Source organism: Abramis brama (assembly GCF_963993115.1).
Source record: "Abramis brama genome assembly, chromosome: 2".
NCBI classification, from domain to species: Eukaryota; Metazoa; Chordata; class Actinopteri; order Cypriniformes; family Leuciscidae; genus Abramis; species Abramis brama.
The window spans coordinates 18402265-18417448 of record NC_139964.1 but is presented as its reverse complement, the minus strand read 5'-3'; the positions used below and the strand labels follow the sequence as shown (position 1 = coordinate 18417448).

At 40.3% G+C, this 15184-nt stretch overlaps 2 protein-coding genes across 3 annotated transcripts in view; both read right to left on the bottom strand.

Annotated features, from left to right (window-relative positions):
• The window catches only part of LOC311077783 (protein NLRC3-like), a 33910-nt gene extending 32664 nt beyond the window's left edge, over positions 1-1246 (bottom strand). The window contains exon 1 of one of the 2 annotated variants that reach the window (XM_084106399.1): positions 1105-1246. The gene's annotated coding sequence lies outside the window, so the exon portion shown is untranslated. The remainder of the gene's footprint in view (positions 1-1104) is intronic. The other variant, XM_084106398.1, reaches the window with a different exon arrangement.
• Positions 1247-4654: 3408 nt separating this feature from the next.
• LOC311077784 (zinc finger MYM-type protein 1-like) lies at positions 4655-8680 on the bottom strand. Its single transcript, XM_084106400.1, has 3 exons — positions 7284-8680; positions 7116-7206; positions 4655-5644 (listed from the first exon to the last, which is right to left on the bottom strand). The coding sequence occupies exons 1-3, from the start codon at positions 8489-8491 to the stop codon at positions 5117-5119; spliced, it is 1827 nt and encodes a 608-aa protein (XP_083962526.1). The 5' UTR covers positions 8492-8680; the 3' UTR covers positions 4655-5116.
• Between the last annotated feature and the right edge of the window lie 6504 nt (positions 8681-15184).

Here is a 15184-nt window from a genome sequence, read left to right as displayed (position 1 = left end):
TGTTGATGATTTATTGAAAATGTTTGACTTCATGCATCATGGAGATCAGTGTTTGCTTTAGTTGAGCTCTTGGCCCTTTTGTTATGTTAATTTTATATATTTTTTTGCAATTGCAGGTGTTTTTAGAAAACATTTCTGCATTGATAACACAGATCAACATGGCTGCTTAAAATGTTCATCTAACATCAAGAAAACGTATATATTCTGATATTCAGATTTCATTAGATTTAATGTCAATCAGTTATTTAGGATTGTACACATGTAGTGAGTGAACTGATGAATTTGACATTATGTTGGGTTGTTTAAATATTTTATTGAATATCTTTGTTTGATAATGTGTAAATAATTAATGTATTCTTAATTTAGATACAGGCACTTTTTTTTTTTTTTTTTATAAACCAGGAAGGCCCAGTTTACCTGAAAAGAAATTTGTCTGGAGTGCATGACGCAAAAAAATAAAAAAATAACAATAAAAAAAATAAAAAATAAATAATTGTATTGGTGCAAATAACACATAATATGAACTGTATTCAAATTGAAATAGTATAGCTGGGCCTTATAAAATTAATGGAAACTAAAAGAAAAGGAAAGAACATCTAGTTTACATTACACGTTTAAACAAAAAGTTGCCCACTTTACCTTTTACCTTTACCATTCACCAAATAACTCCATTTTCTAATATTAAAACAAACATTGTTGGTTTTAATGAGAAAATAATAATAAACTAATCGAGGGCGGATTAGAACCCATGTCTCCTCAAGCACGCTAGTTCAACACCAGCGCCATAGGGAGACAAGCATTAAACGCTGATAAATTACCGACTGATAAGAACAGCTACTAACAACATGCATTAGGCTACAGTATTAAGGATAAAACATGAGTTGTGTCGCCAAATTAAACTCAAACTCCTGCCCCACCCACTTTTTAAAACAAAATTCGCCAATGCTTTTAGTCTAGATTAGTTTAATCGAGGACGTTTTCATCATTTGTAGCTACATTCAACTATCGTCCGGTTTGAAATCCTCATAAGGAAGTGGATAAACTTAAATGACAGCGTATAGTTATATCCTACATTGTAACATAAAGATTAACGTCTGAACTCACCTAAACAGGCTCCCGGAGTTAAATACACATGGTTTTTGTTTTATATCTCCGGACTGGCGTCTCTTCCGTTTTTTCTTTTACTTTTGTTTTCTCACATAAGGTGACTCGAGGTGTGTTCCCTGCACCCGTCAGTGCTCTGAGTGAGATTCCAGTCCGTGCATGTTCAGTGCGAACTCGCATAGGGTATAAGGGCACATCGATACATTGGAAGTGGAGAGTGAAATACTGTCACTGCCGAGACGCGACAGTTACAATGCACCTATCATGATTATGTTTAAATAAGATAAAATAATAAATAAATTACGTTAAAACGTTGTAAAATAAACTACATTTATTTTAATATTCAACATGGCAACAGACATTTACCACTTAGATTGGCTTCAAGTTTGATATATTACAGTGGCGGCTGGTGATGGAAAAAGTAGGGGGGGCTGAGGTACAATGTGGTTTTAAAATTTTTATTTGAACAATTAAACAATTGCTGCTGTTTATTTATTACATTAACACCAAAGTAACAGCTCAAAAACAAATAGCATCTAATGTAATTATTAAAGTATGAATTTAGAATGTCTGTTGTAGATTTCAAATATTGTTCTTTCAAAGACAGAAAGATTTGAGATTCATTGGAAACCAAGTCATACAAGGTGAACTTCTAATTGCTATAATTTGCAGTGAGTGCTCAGTCAATATTCAATAAACACAAAGAGTTAAATAGTTGCTGTTATTACATGGAGTAACCACTAGATGGAGAAGACTGTACATTAATTGGAATGGTGAGCAAGTCTATAAAAACACTATATATTGTTTCCAGTGTTCACATGAGTCAATCATGAATCTTATCCTACAGCAAACCACCTCAAAGGCAGACACACAAACACAAAAAAAAATCAAAATCCTCCAAGCACAACAGCATCTCCTCTGCTCCTCCAGAGACACAACAGCATCTCCACTGCTCCTCCAGAGACACAACAGCATCTCCACTGCTCCTCCAGAGACACAACAGCATCTCCACTGCTCCTCCAGAGACACAACAGCATCTCCACTGCTCCTCCAGAGACAACAGCATCTCCTCTGCTCCTCCAGAGACACAACAGCATCTCCACTGCTCCTCCAAGCACTCAGCATCTCTGCTCCTCCAGAGACACAACAGCATTTCCACTACTCCTCTTCATCCAGGACACAGAGGAGATGCTGTTGTGCTTGGAGGAGCAGTGGAGATGCTGTTGTGCTTGGAGCAGAGAAGATGCTGTTGTGCTTGGAGGAGCAGTGGAGATGCTGTTGTGCTTGGAGGAGTAGTGGAGATGCTGAGTGCTTGGAGGAGTAGTGGAGATGCTGTTGTGCTTGGAGGAGCAGTGGAGATGCTGTTGTGCTTGGAGTAGTGGAGATGCTGTTGTGCTTGGAGGAGCAGAGGAGATGCTGTTGTGCTTGGAGGAGCAGAGGAGATGCTGTTGTGCTTGGAGGAGCAGTGGAGATGCTGTTGTGCTTGGAGGAGTAGTGGAGATGCTGTTGTGCTTGGAGGAGTAGTGGAGATGCTGTTGTGCTTGGAGGAGTAGTGGAGATGCTGAGTGCTTGGAGGAGTAGTGGAGATGCTGAGTGCTTGGAGGAGCAGTGGAGATGCTGTTGTGCTTGGAGGAGCAGAGGAGATGCTGTTGTGCTTGGAGGAGTAGTGGAGATGCTGTTGTGCTTGGAGGAGCAGTGGAGATGCTGTTGTGCTTGGAGGAGTAGTGGAGATGCTGAGTGCTTGGAGGAGCAGTGGAGATGCTGTTGTGCTTGGAGGAGCAGAGGAGATGCTGTTGTGCTTGGAGGAGTAGTGGAGATGCTGTTGTGCTTGGAGGAGTAGTGGAGATGCTGTTGTGCTTGGAGGAGCAGTGGAGATGCTGTTGTGCTTGGAGGAGTAGTGGAGATGCTGAGTGCTTGGAGGAGCAGTGGAGATGCTGTTGTGCTTGGAGGAGCAGAGGAGATGCTGTTGTGCTTGGAGGAGTAGTGGAGATGCTGTTGTGCTTGGAGGAGTAGTGGAGATGCTGAGTGCTTGGAGGAGCAGTGGAGATTCTGTTGTGCTTGGAGTAGTGGAGATGCTGAGTGCTTGGAGGAGTAGTGGAGATGCTGTTGTGCTTGGAGGAGTAGTGGAGATGCTGTTGTGCTTGGAGGAGTAGTGGAGATGCTGAGTGCTTGGAGGAGCAGAGGAGATGCTATTGTGCTTGGAGGAGCAGTGAAGATGCTGTTGTGCTTGGAGGAGCAGAGGAGATGCTGTTGTGCTTGGAGGAGTAGTGGAGATGCTGTTGTGCTTGGAGGAGCAGTGGAGATGCTGTTGTGCTTGGAGGAGTAGTGGAGATGCTGTTGTGCTTGGAGGAGCAGAGGAGATGCTATTGTGCTTGGAGGAGCAGTGAAGATGCTGTTGTGCTTGGAGGAGCAGAGGAGATGCTATTGTGCTTGGAGGAGCAGTGAAGATGCTGTTGTGCTTGGAGGAGCAGAGGAGATGCTGTTGTGCTTGGAGGAGTAGTGGAGATGCTGTTGTGCTTGGAGGAGCAGTGGAGATGCTGTTGTGCTTGGAGGAGTAGTGGAGATTCTGTTGTGCTTGGAGGAGCAGAGGAGATGCTATTGTGCTTGGAGGAGCAGTGAAGATGCTGTTGTGCTTGGAGGAGCAGAGGAGATGCTGTTGTGCTTGGAGGAGTAGTGGAGATGCTGTTGTGCTTGGAGGAGCAGTGGAGATGCTGTTGTGCTTGGAGGAGTAGTGGAGATGCTGTTGTGCTTGGAGGAGTAGTGGAGATGCTGTTGTGCTTGGAGGAGCAGTGGAGATTCTGTTGTGCTTGGAGTAGTGGAGATGCTGAGTGCTTGGAGGAGCAGTGGAGATTCTGTTGTGCTTGGAGGAGCAGAGGAGATGCTGTTGTGCTTGGAGGAGCAGTGGAGATGCTGTTGTGCTTGGAGGAGTAGTGGAGATGCTGTTGTGCTTGGAGGAGCAGTGGAGATGCTGTTGTGCTTGGAGGAGCAGTGGAGATGCTGTTGTGCTTGGAGGAGTAGTGGAGATGCTGTTGTGCTTGGAGGAGTAGTGGAGATGCTGAGTGCTTGGAGGAGCAGTGGAGATTCTGTTGTGCTTGGAGTAGTGGAGATGCTGAGTGCTTGGAGGAGCAGTGGAGATTCTGTTGTGCTTGGAGGAGCAGAGGAGATGCTATTGTGCTTGGAGGAGCAGTGAAGATGCTGTTGTGCTTGGAGGAGCAGTGGAGATGCTGTTGTGCTTGGAGGAGTAGTGGAGATGCTGTTGTGCTTGGAGGAGCAGTGGAGATGCTGTTGTGCTTGGAGGAGTAGTGGAGATGCTGTTGTGCTTGGAGGAGTAGTGGAGATGCTGTTGTGCTTGGAGGAGTAGTGGAGATGCTGAGTGCTTGGAGGAGCAGTGGAGATTCTGTTGTGCTTGGAGGAGCAGAGGAGATGCTATTGTGCTTGGAGGAGTAGTGGAGATGCTGTTGTGCTTGGAGGAGCAGAGGAGATGCTGTTGTGCTTGGAGGAGCAGAGGAGATGCTGTTGTGCTTGGAGGAGCAGTGGAGATGCTGTTGTGCTTGGAGGAGTAGTGGAGATCCTGTTGTGCTTGGAGGAGCAGTGGAGATGCTGTTGTGCTTGGAGTAGTGGAGATGCTGTTGTGCTTGGAGGAGCAGAGGAGATGCTGTTGTGCTTGGAGGAGCAGAGGAGATGCTGTTGTGCTTGGAGGAGCAGTGGAGATGCTGTTGTGCTTGGAGGAGTAGTGGAGATGCTGTTGTGCTTGGAGGAGTAGTGGAGATGCTGAGTGCTTGGAGGAGCAGTGGAGATTCTGTTGTGCTTGGAGTAGTGGAGATGCTGAGTGCTTGGAGGAGCAGTGGAGATTCTGTTGTGCTTGGAGGAGCAGAGGAGATGCTATTGTGCTTGGAGGAGCAGTGAAGATGCTGTTGTGCTTGGAGGAGCAGAGGAGATGCTGAGTGCTTGGAGGAGCAGAGGAGATGCTGAGTGCCTGATGGAGAGAAGCAGCTGAGATGATTGTGCACTGTCACTTGTAAAGAAATTTGGCTCTCCTTTCTTTCTGGGCTGCAAACCTATCGATAACTTTGTTGTTGAAGTTGGGCATGTCTTTCACAATCTTTTTCTCCATAGAAAGGATGGCAAGGGCATTCATTCTTTCTTGAGACATTGTGCTCCTTAGGAACGTTTTGATTCTTTTTAGAGTGGAGAAGCATCTTTCAGATTCTGCTGATGTCATTGGAGTAGTGATAAGGATTTTCAGAAGATTAACAGTTTCTGAAAATGTGCACTGAAGGTTGTTCTCCATAAAAAACTGATACAGTGGCACTGCACCACTACACTTTTCAAACTCCGGGTTTTCATAGACCAAGGATAGTTCTGTCTTCAGTCTAGCCTTGTTCAGCATTGGATAGGCCTCCACGGTGGCATTCAATGCAGCACTTGGAAAGGTTTTAGCATGCTGTGAGAACAGCTCTCCATGCAGCAGTGTTGAACTCACAAGGTGCCCAGTGAATGCAAAGCGCTCCTTTGTCTGAGCCCAGATGGTATCACACACCTGTAAAACATAGAAAATAAATAACATATTAATTGCTTTACATAGAACTTCATTAAATTATGTCACAATAATTTGAATATAGTTGTAAATGTGGATATGCAAAAATCAGGTATGAAATACTGTTGTCTAAACCAAAACTAATCAAGGATCTACAATAGAACTAAATCATTGGTAAATTGAGATTAAGAGGAAATCAAAAATAAAATTGTAACTAGTGCAAAATGCCCGTGCAAAATCAGTTTTTGAGTGTGTTTTTAGTAATTGTTGGTTTGGTGTTTGAGTGCTCATTGTTACAATTACACAGCAAAAGTTCAGTGACATTTTTATTTGTGCATGGTAGAAAGCACACAGTGAACTCCGAGAAAACGCTATGCTTGAGCAAACAGTTTGTGAATAGGCTATTACAAATTATGCCGATGAAAGAGACTGTGAACGCATTGAAAAGGATATGTTTAGTTGGTGAATAGCATTTACACAGTAGCGATAACGTTAAGCACACCAGAATGAAATATAATATTCAGAAGTAAACAGCATAGATGACTTATAGATTCAGTTTACATCCACAAATGAATAAGCGCGTCGATTCAGGGAGCAGTGCAAAGTGCCTGTGCAAAATCAGTTTTTGTGAGCTGATCGCTGTCAAAAAAGTTCAGGAGATATTTCTTAGCGAAGGCTGATTTCAACAGTTTCAATATGATAAAAAAAATAACTTTTATATTGATTCAATGGATTAATTGCATTTTGAAAAAAAAAAGTGTCATGAATTTATTGCATTTTTGGGAAAAAATAATCCGTTTTTATAATAAATCTTTGAAAATCAAAATCTGGATTTGAATTATTTATGTTATTATAACCTAAAGATGCTATGTGAAAGTTTGAAACAGAAAATAGTCGTTTTCATCTTGCCACTTTCTTGGTAAAGAAAACACATTTTTACTCAAATTAATCAAAATGGATTTATCACGTTCTGGAACCAAACTATAATATTCAGAAGTAAACAGTGTAGCTGACTGAGTGTTTATGTCAGAATGTTTATTTTTAAACCACAACCTTCTAAAAATTATATATTTAACGATATCTTTAGCATTTCTCATCCAAACAACGTCAAACTTGGCACTGCACTTACTCGTGCCCGTGGCAAGACACCTGTCGAATTTGAAATCCATCGGACTAACGGTTCGAGAGATATGTGGTTAACAGACACACAGACAGACAGACATTTCTGTAATTTATAGAGAGATGTACATGTGCTATGTTTTTATCTGTAGTGGCACTTTCTCAGCAAATGAAGTCCCTAACGGATAAAGTGAATTTGATTTGGCAGAACATTAGTAACTGCTCCAAACATAACACAAATTTAAAACTATAGAACAACAGAGGACCTTTGAGTGGCACCAGTAAACGTGCAGCAGTTTGTGAAGCACTACTGTAGAGCACAAGAGGAGGCCTATGAAAGTGAAATAAGCTGTACCTCAATAGCAATCCGATGTTGTTCTGCGGGCCCCAGTGTCCTCTGTCGCTTGGCAGCTGGAATCTCCTCTTGCACAGTGAATATGGAAGACCTTGTTTAAACATAAAACAATTGCTTAATACTACATTATTCTGCATACATGTTATTTCTATGATTTTTCACATTTACCTGATGTTTCGAATGCTGTCGGCAAAATTGCAGATGGCAGCTTTGATGAAGATGGGGTCAATGTTTCGTTTCTGAAGCTGCTGAAAGAGCATGTCGACGTGTGGCATGATTTTGTGAAATAGTTGGAGAAAAAAGCAAAATGTACCATCCTCCAGCATCCTCACAAACCCTCCTGCTTCTCTCACAGTCACAGCATCAAAGTTCCCAGAGTCCTGAATGGTCTTAAAACACTTAAGAAGATCATCCCTGTGCTCATATACAGTGTTTACTGAGCGACTGTGAAAGTTCCACCTTGTTGCACACGCTCTCGGAAGTCTGCTGCCAACAACATCATCAAGCACGCTGGTCCGTTTGGGCGACCTTGAAAAAAATGCACAAAATCCACCTAGCTCCGAGAAAAATGTGGAGACCTTGGGTATCTTTGAGGTGGCTTGCTGCATTACCAGATTGAGCTGATGTGCGTAACAATGTACGTAGTGTGCGTTCTCATACACATCCATCACTTTACGCTGAACTCCTCCAGTGGCACCCCGCATAACGCTCGCTCCGTCATAAGTTTGAGCTATTAATTTTGTCTTGTCTTTGGGTGGGATCAATGCACTCATCCTTTCCAAAAGTGCTTGAGCGATGTTTTCAGCATTCGCGTTTTCAATTGGTATGAACTCAAAAAAGCGCTCTTGAATGACGTTGTAGCGGTCGATGTAGCGAAGTACAAGGGCAAGTTGGCACTGGACAGACACGTCAGATGTTTCATCTGCTTGAATGGCAATGTAATCAGCCGCAGTCACCTCCTCGTGAATGTACTCCTTAACAACAGTCAACATACAGTCCAGCAGCTCATTCTGAATCGTTTTGGACGTACCTCTGAACACAGTAGCTCCCTCCAAGTGCTCCTTCAGAGCAGCGTCCAACGACGAGGCGAAGTTAACAAGGCCCCTAAAAATGCCTGGGTTCTCAGAGGCTTCAGTCTCGTCGTGGCCACGCAAAGCTAATTCAAAGGCACCACAAAATTTGACACAGTCAATCAGTTTAGAAAGAATATATCGATTCTTGTCCACTTCCTCATTGTGCCTTCTTATACAAAGTCGATGGCCATCATCCAACTGAGTAGCAATGTTAGCTTTCCCCAGCAACGCAAATTTCAGGCAGTTGTCCATATGCATCTTTGTGTGTTCATGTTTTTTTATTTTTTCCGAAAAATGTTTCATATCCTGAACACCGTTTTCACACCAGGCTCGATCGGTCGCTGCAGTTTTAAAAAGCAAACAAGGGAAGCAAAAGAGCGCGTTAGCTACTCCGCAGCCGGTTAGCCACGGCTTCCTAGTGTACCATGTCCGCGAAAAGCCTCTAGTATAAGACGCTTCCTTGTCTCTCACCTGCTGTCTGATGTTAATTTGTGGCTGATGTTAATTTGTGGCTGGTCCGGTCCCATTTCTTTTATTTTTTGTTTTTCAGCCAGTGGTCTTCTTTCAAACGGAGTTTGAAGAAGAGATTGCACGGTCTCTTTCTCGTGTGTCGCCCGCGCCGCCATTGTCAACTTGTAAAGAAAGACGGGCTCCGCCCGCCGAATCTCATCTCACTGCCACGTGACCACACCGTTATTCTCCGATGGGCGCAGAGACAAAGCGCCCATCGGAGAATTATTACTGCGCATCACTGATTGGTTGAATTGGTCATATTTAGTGACGTTTTATAGCATATCAGAGCTCCATTGGTTAGATAGCGAGGGCGCCCTTTCTCGGCGCCCCGAGCATAAAACTACACGGCACACGATGAAGCTGGCAGACAAAAAGACCCCCACGCCCCCTCCCCCTCCTTCTAGTGTGTAAAACACGTACACCTGTACAGAAGAAAGTCATGTTTTTGTCAAACTTAAAAAAAAAATTTTTTTTATTTGTTTAAACTTGGTAGGAGGGGCGTATAATAGACCAGCCGCCCCTGATATATTAACTAAATAATAATACAATTTCTTTAACAGCAATATTAAATATTTGTATTACATAATAGGATGTATATATATTGCATTAATGTATGGTAATTTATATTGCATTTATTTACAAGGCCTATTATGTCATAGTATACTGTAATAATATAGTTTTGTATGTTGTATGTATGTTTGATGATGTTGAAAGTGTTCTGAATTCACACATTTGTCAGGTGAAGTGGACTTAAACGGTGATATCCCGTTCTCAGGGAGTAGGGAGCAGTGAACACTGCAAGGGATGTCAATCTACGTATACCCTTGTTTTTTGGTCCCTCTTAGTTTATTTTTTTTATTATTTTATTATTATTATTATTATTGAACAAAGATCACAGGGGATACATGTTAACATCTCAAGTGTTGCAGATCATCATCACATTTTCTTCAGAGTCACAGAACATTTTTAGCCGAATTAATCTGGTTCAGGATTTTGGAAATACTGTCTAACGTTGTCCCAAACGTCACTTGAGTAAAGCAAAATGAAAAAACAAAACAGAAAAAAAAAAAAAAAAAAAACACCTCTTATACATCAACTGTGTGAGTTTCCTGTCTGAACACGGCTTCTTTGACTTTTATTAGTCTTTAATATACAATTTATTAATTTAAAATGAACAGATTCAATAGTAGGCTAACGGTTTCAACTTCTGTTCAACCTTTCAGTTAAAACATGTTGCATACATTCTCAGGGTTCAGACGATGAGCTCCTTTTACAAGTCTCCTCAAGTCTCTCGGCAGATCCTGCCATAGGCAGTATGCAGACGCAATATGTTGCATGAAGCGTTCAACCTTTGGACTTCCACAATTGACAGGTGAAAAAGCACAGCGTCAATTTAAATTTTAAAGAAATTAAGGATAGTTTTATGTCGAATAATTCCATGTACAAATTTCATGGTAGCATTTTCAAGCTGATTTTAGTAAGGACGACATTATGTCTACAGGGCACAAAATAAGCAAAAACCGCTGCACACACCCCTGGACCAATACAAATACAGTATAGGCTGTAAAAAAAAGTGTTTCCTTCTATGCAGACTCATATTTATATTGTTACTGTTTGTACGCACTTGTCTGCAGTTGCTGTGCACAAAAGGACATACAGTACTGCATTGTTTCCATTACTTCCTGTACTCACCAATGTTACACTGACAGAACAACACTTTACAAAGTTAAAGATGACAGGATACTTTATTGATTAGCAAACACTCCTTAACAACAATCAAACTCTTTTAATTAAAGCTTACAACATGGAAAAATATACATTTTTTGAGTTTATATATATTTTTAGCAGATTTCATAATGCAAGTGATAACAATAGATAAGCTAAATAAAAATGGAAAAGCTGGAATACTACTGATAAAAAAAAGTTTGATATCGTAATGCAGGATGGCTGAAACTATGAATACTTTTTTGCACATTTCCCTCTCAAGTTTAATTGGCACCCATAAAACACCCCAACAGACAAGTCTGGATCTGTCACTAGACGACAGTTTTGCTGAGTCAAACACGTTTGACAACTTCCACATGAGCACAGGAGCAGAGCTCAGTATCTGGCAGGATTACCACCTTTCCTGTAGTCAGATTCAGCACAGAGTGTGTCCCCCTTTCGGACAATCGCCTGGATCACTGATATTTCAGAAGGGTCCTTTATAGTATGATTCTTCTGGTCCAAGCCTTCAATTACTTCCTGAATACCCTGTAAATGCAAACATGGTATTTAATTAAAAATAGTAAATTGACCTTAATCATTTTTTTTCAACCTGCTATTAACACTCACTTTTAGTAAGTTACTTGTACTTTGAGATTGAAAAATCTTACCAGCTCAGTCTACTTGAGCTGGATTCATTTAGAAAAATTAAGTTTATGACCTGTGGGCATGCGCAAATCAATACTCTCTATATATATGGCCATGCCAAGTCCCACCCTTCAATAGCTACTATTGGCCAGGTGTCCATGCTTACACAAGGCAGCGTAACCTGATTTATACTAATTCCTTAAAAGTTAACCATTTAAAATAAGTAAAATTTACAAAAAAATAAAATAAATAAAAAATAAACAAAAATATCTGAATAACAGACAGATGTCAAAGATGAATTAAGAACTCTTTATTTTTTATTGCCAGTATTGAAGACACCTGATGTTAACAAGCAGAATCACTGAAGGAGAAAACCATAATTAAAGTCACCATTGTGGAGATCAGTGTGTGTTTTAGTTGGGCTCTTGACCTTAAATCATTAACTTTAAGTTTTGTTTGGCTGCTGTACATGAGTTATAACAGCCATGAACAAATAGAAAATGTGATCTGATGGTGTTGTTTGTAATTTAACATAATCATTAATTCACTATCATTTAACCTGACGCACTGAACTCATATAAAGCCCAATTTTTGAGTTGGGTCTACTTTATTAATTATATCAGCACTGTCCTTGTACAGCATAGGCCTAATATTGTTAGTTATTTCAATGAAATCCAAATGATCAAATCAATAAAAAAAAATAATAAAAAAAACCTTAAAAAATTGTGTATAAATTCAGTATAAATTCAGTATAAAGCTGGTTTTGCTAAGAAGCTGCTAATGAAAAAAAGATCGGTGCCAACTATTCGTGTTCACCTCCAGAAGAACTGAGGTGAGTGTAACGTTTTATTAACCTTTATATTAATCTTTATATAAATCTTTGCAAATCGCTTGCACGCTTCACGATGAATGCGGCTATTTTTACACTCAGGGTACATTACGGGATGTTTTCTATGTATGCCGTTCTCAATATAATTCATAATCCCACGTTTATAATGAACAACGTGTTATGGTTATTGTGTTATTGTGTTACAAACACTGTACGCACAGAGAAGAGGGGCGGGGTGAGCAAAGCTCATTATCATTTAAAGACACATGCACTTAAAGGGATAGTTCACCCAAAAATGAAAATTCTGTCATCATTTACTCTCACTCAAGTTGTTCCAAACCTGTATGACTTTCTTTCTTCTTCTGAACACAAAATAAGATATTTTGAAGAAAGTCGGTAACCAAACAACCAGAGGTGGAAAGTCCAGGGGTCAGAATATGTCCTGCCATATGTTTATTCCACCCATGAACACACAGCAAAAACTCCAGTGTTAAATGAACTCTCCTGGGAGTTTATTTGGCTCCAGACTCAAGAGTTGTTAAAGTTAATGAGATAATTTAGTGATTGATTGAGTGATGATTGAGCATTATTGAAGACACCTGATGTTAACAAGCAGAATCACCAAAGGAGAAAATCTCTTTTTTAAGGTACCATTATGGTGATTCGTGTTTTCTTTAGTTGGGCTCTTGACCCTTAAACTAATAATGTTATATTTTGTTTGGCTGTTGTATCTGGGTTATAACTCTCAGATAAACAAAGAGAAATGTTGATCATGTGGTCTAAAACTCATTTACAGAATTAGGTTTACCTTGTTGATTACAGCAGCCTGTGATTCTACAGTATACTATTTTCAGTATTTTAAATATAATCAAAAAGATTTCTTAAAAATTGTTTTGATCAAAAGACTTTGAAAAGGTATTTTATTTGGACACACAGGCATCAAGAATCAGCCTGCGATTCTCGACAATAATAAAGCATGTTGCAGTGCATTCTGGGTGCCACCAATCAAAACTCATGCATGGCTCCCATCATGCATTGCGGTATGAATAAGTTATGATCTGAATTGTCTTAGTAATTTCCTTTTCCTAATTGAATATTCTTTTTTTACCATTGTTGAGATTCATACACTGAATCTTGATCTCTGTGTGTGCCTTAAAGAATGAATTTTATTGTATTTTTTTTATGCCAGAACAACTTTTAAGAAAATAATTTGGATTATATTGAAAAATCTGGATCGTATTCTGTAGAATCACTGTGATGCTGTAATGACCAATATACATTTTAGTCATAGATTATGCTCTAAATGAGTTCAGTGATTCTGGTCAAATGATGATTATGTAAAAATATAACCATCACCACCTGTTCACTTTTTCACTTTGGTCACCTGGCAGTTATAACTCAGATACAGCAGCCAAACAAAATCTGAAGTTAAACATTTAAAGGTCAACTGCCCAACTAAATCACACACTGATCTCCATAATGGTAACTAAAATTGTGATTTCTCTCCTTCAGTGATTCTGCTTGTTAACATCAGGTGTCTTCAATAATGGTCAATCATCACTCAATCAATCAATCACTAAATTATCTCATTAACTTTAACACTCTTGCGTCTGGAGCCAAATAAACTCCCAGGAGAGTTCATTTAACACTGGAGTTTTTGCTGTGTGAGTTCATGGGTGGAATAAACATATGGCAGGACTTTTACTTTCTGACCCCTGGACTTTCCACCTCTGCAAACGACTGATGGACCCATTGACTTCCATAGTATGAAAAAAAATAACTATGGATGTCAATGGGGACCAGCAACTGTTTAATAACCAACCTTCTTTAAAATATATTCTTTTGTGTTCAGCAGAAGAAAGGAAATCATACAGGTTTGGAACAACTTGAGGGAGAGTAAATGATGACAGCATTTTCATTTTTGGGTGAACTATCCCTTTAAACGGCGTGCTGAAAACAGAGCTGTTTTTGACCAGGTAAAATTAGTGTTTTCTTACAATACTAATGAGAATTTTTAATTAAAGTATATTACAAACTTTTAATTTAGACCCTTGTAGCGTCTGGACCAATCGGACACACACAAATTATTCATTTATTTAATGAATAATCCAGCAAACTCACTGTGAAACCTTCACCAAAAACTAACATCCCAAATGAGGCTAACACACTGGCAGGACGGTGTCTTGTTACAGGAAACACAGACAGTTTTTACGATCGAAAGGTATGTGGCCGCATGTGCAAGAGAGAGACAATGGGAAGAAACAATCTTCCATGCAGACTTCACTGCATTAATCAGAGACGAACTGAGCTAGAAATGAATGTGCATCCCAGAAACTGTGTGAATGATTGTGATGTTTTGTGTCCTATTATGTATACACCATGGTATGTATTTCATTATACAACCAACGGTCAATGTAACTTTACCCGTTTCATGTCTCCTATCTAATTAATCCTCATTTGATGACTCATGCTTTGATGTACATCACCTTCTCTTAGAATGCAGTGTGGATTTGTTATATCTATCTGAGTATGAATTAACAGAAAAGAGGTAAGGCAGATTTGAGATAGCGTCATAAATCTTCACCACAGAGGAAACATATATGTACCTCTAGCACGTGGGACTACGGATGGAAATTAGCCTTTGGCTATAATCCGGCATTTTTACATGCATGTACTCAATGTTATGTTCATTAAAATGCACTGTCCCAATCAAATAAAGAGAAAAAAAAAAAAAAAACTCCTGCCAGACAGTCCACCCTTCTCATTGGTACAGCAAACCCAGAGAGGGGTGGCCATTCTCAGGCTTTATTAGAGACTGACCACAGTGACCGCTCTCTCTTCTCAACGCTTCTCATCCGACAACAAGGCAGCTTCTGCTGTTACTGGGGGAGGGGCTGGACCCCTTCCCCCCCCCCCCCACTTGGGCCCAGCTCCCTGGGCCCAAACAGGCCTGAGCAATGCCTGCCATGCTTTCATACTCCAAAAAGGGAGTCAGACTTTTCTGCAATCCAGAAAACAACTGCAACTTTACCATCACTGACGCAACGATCCACTCCTGGTCTTCAAGCCAGGACAGCAGGCTTCGACTCACAACAGCCATGTGCTCGAAGCCACCATGCTTTTCTTCAAGGCCATAGACCCATCAACGAATCCAATCTTCATCCACTTCAAGAATTTTCCACGATTGCAACTGCCATGCAAGTATTCTTTGATGAGATTGCTCTGAAGATAAACTTATGGTTCTTTTCATACTGAAATAGATCTTGCTCCATAGTTCTATTTCCTGTTTCCGGTTCCACATC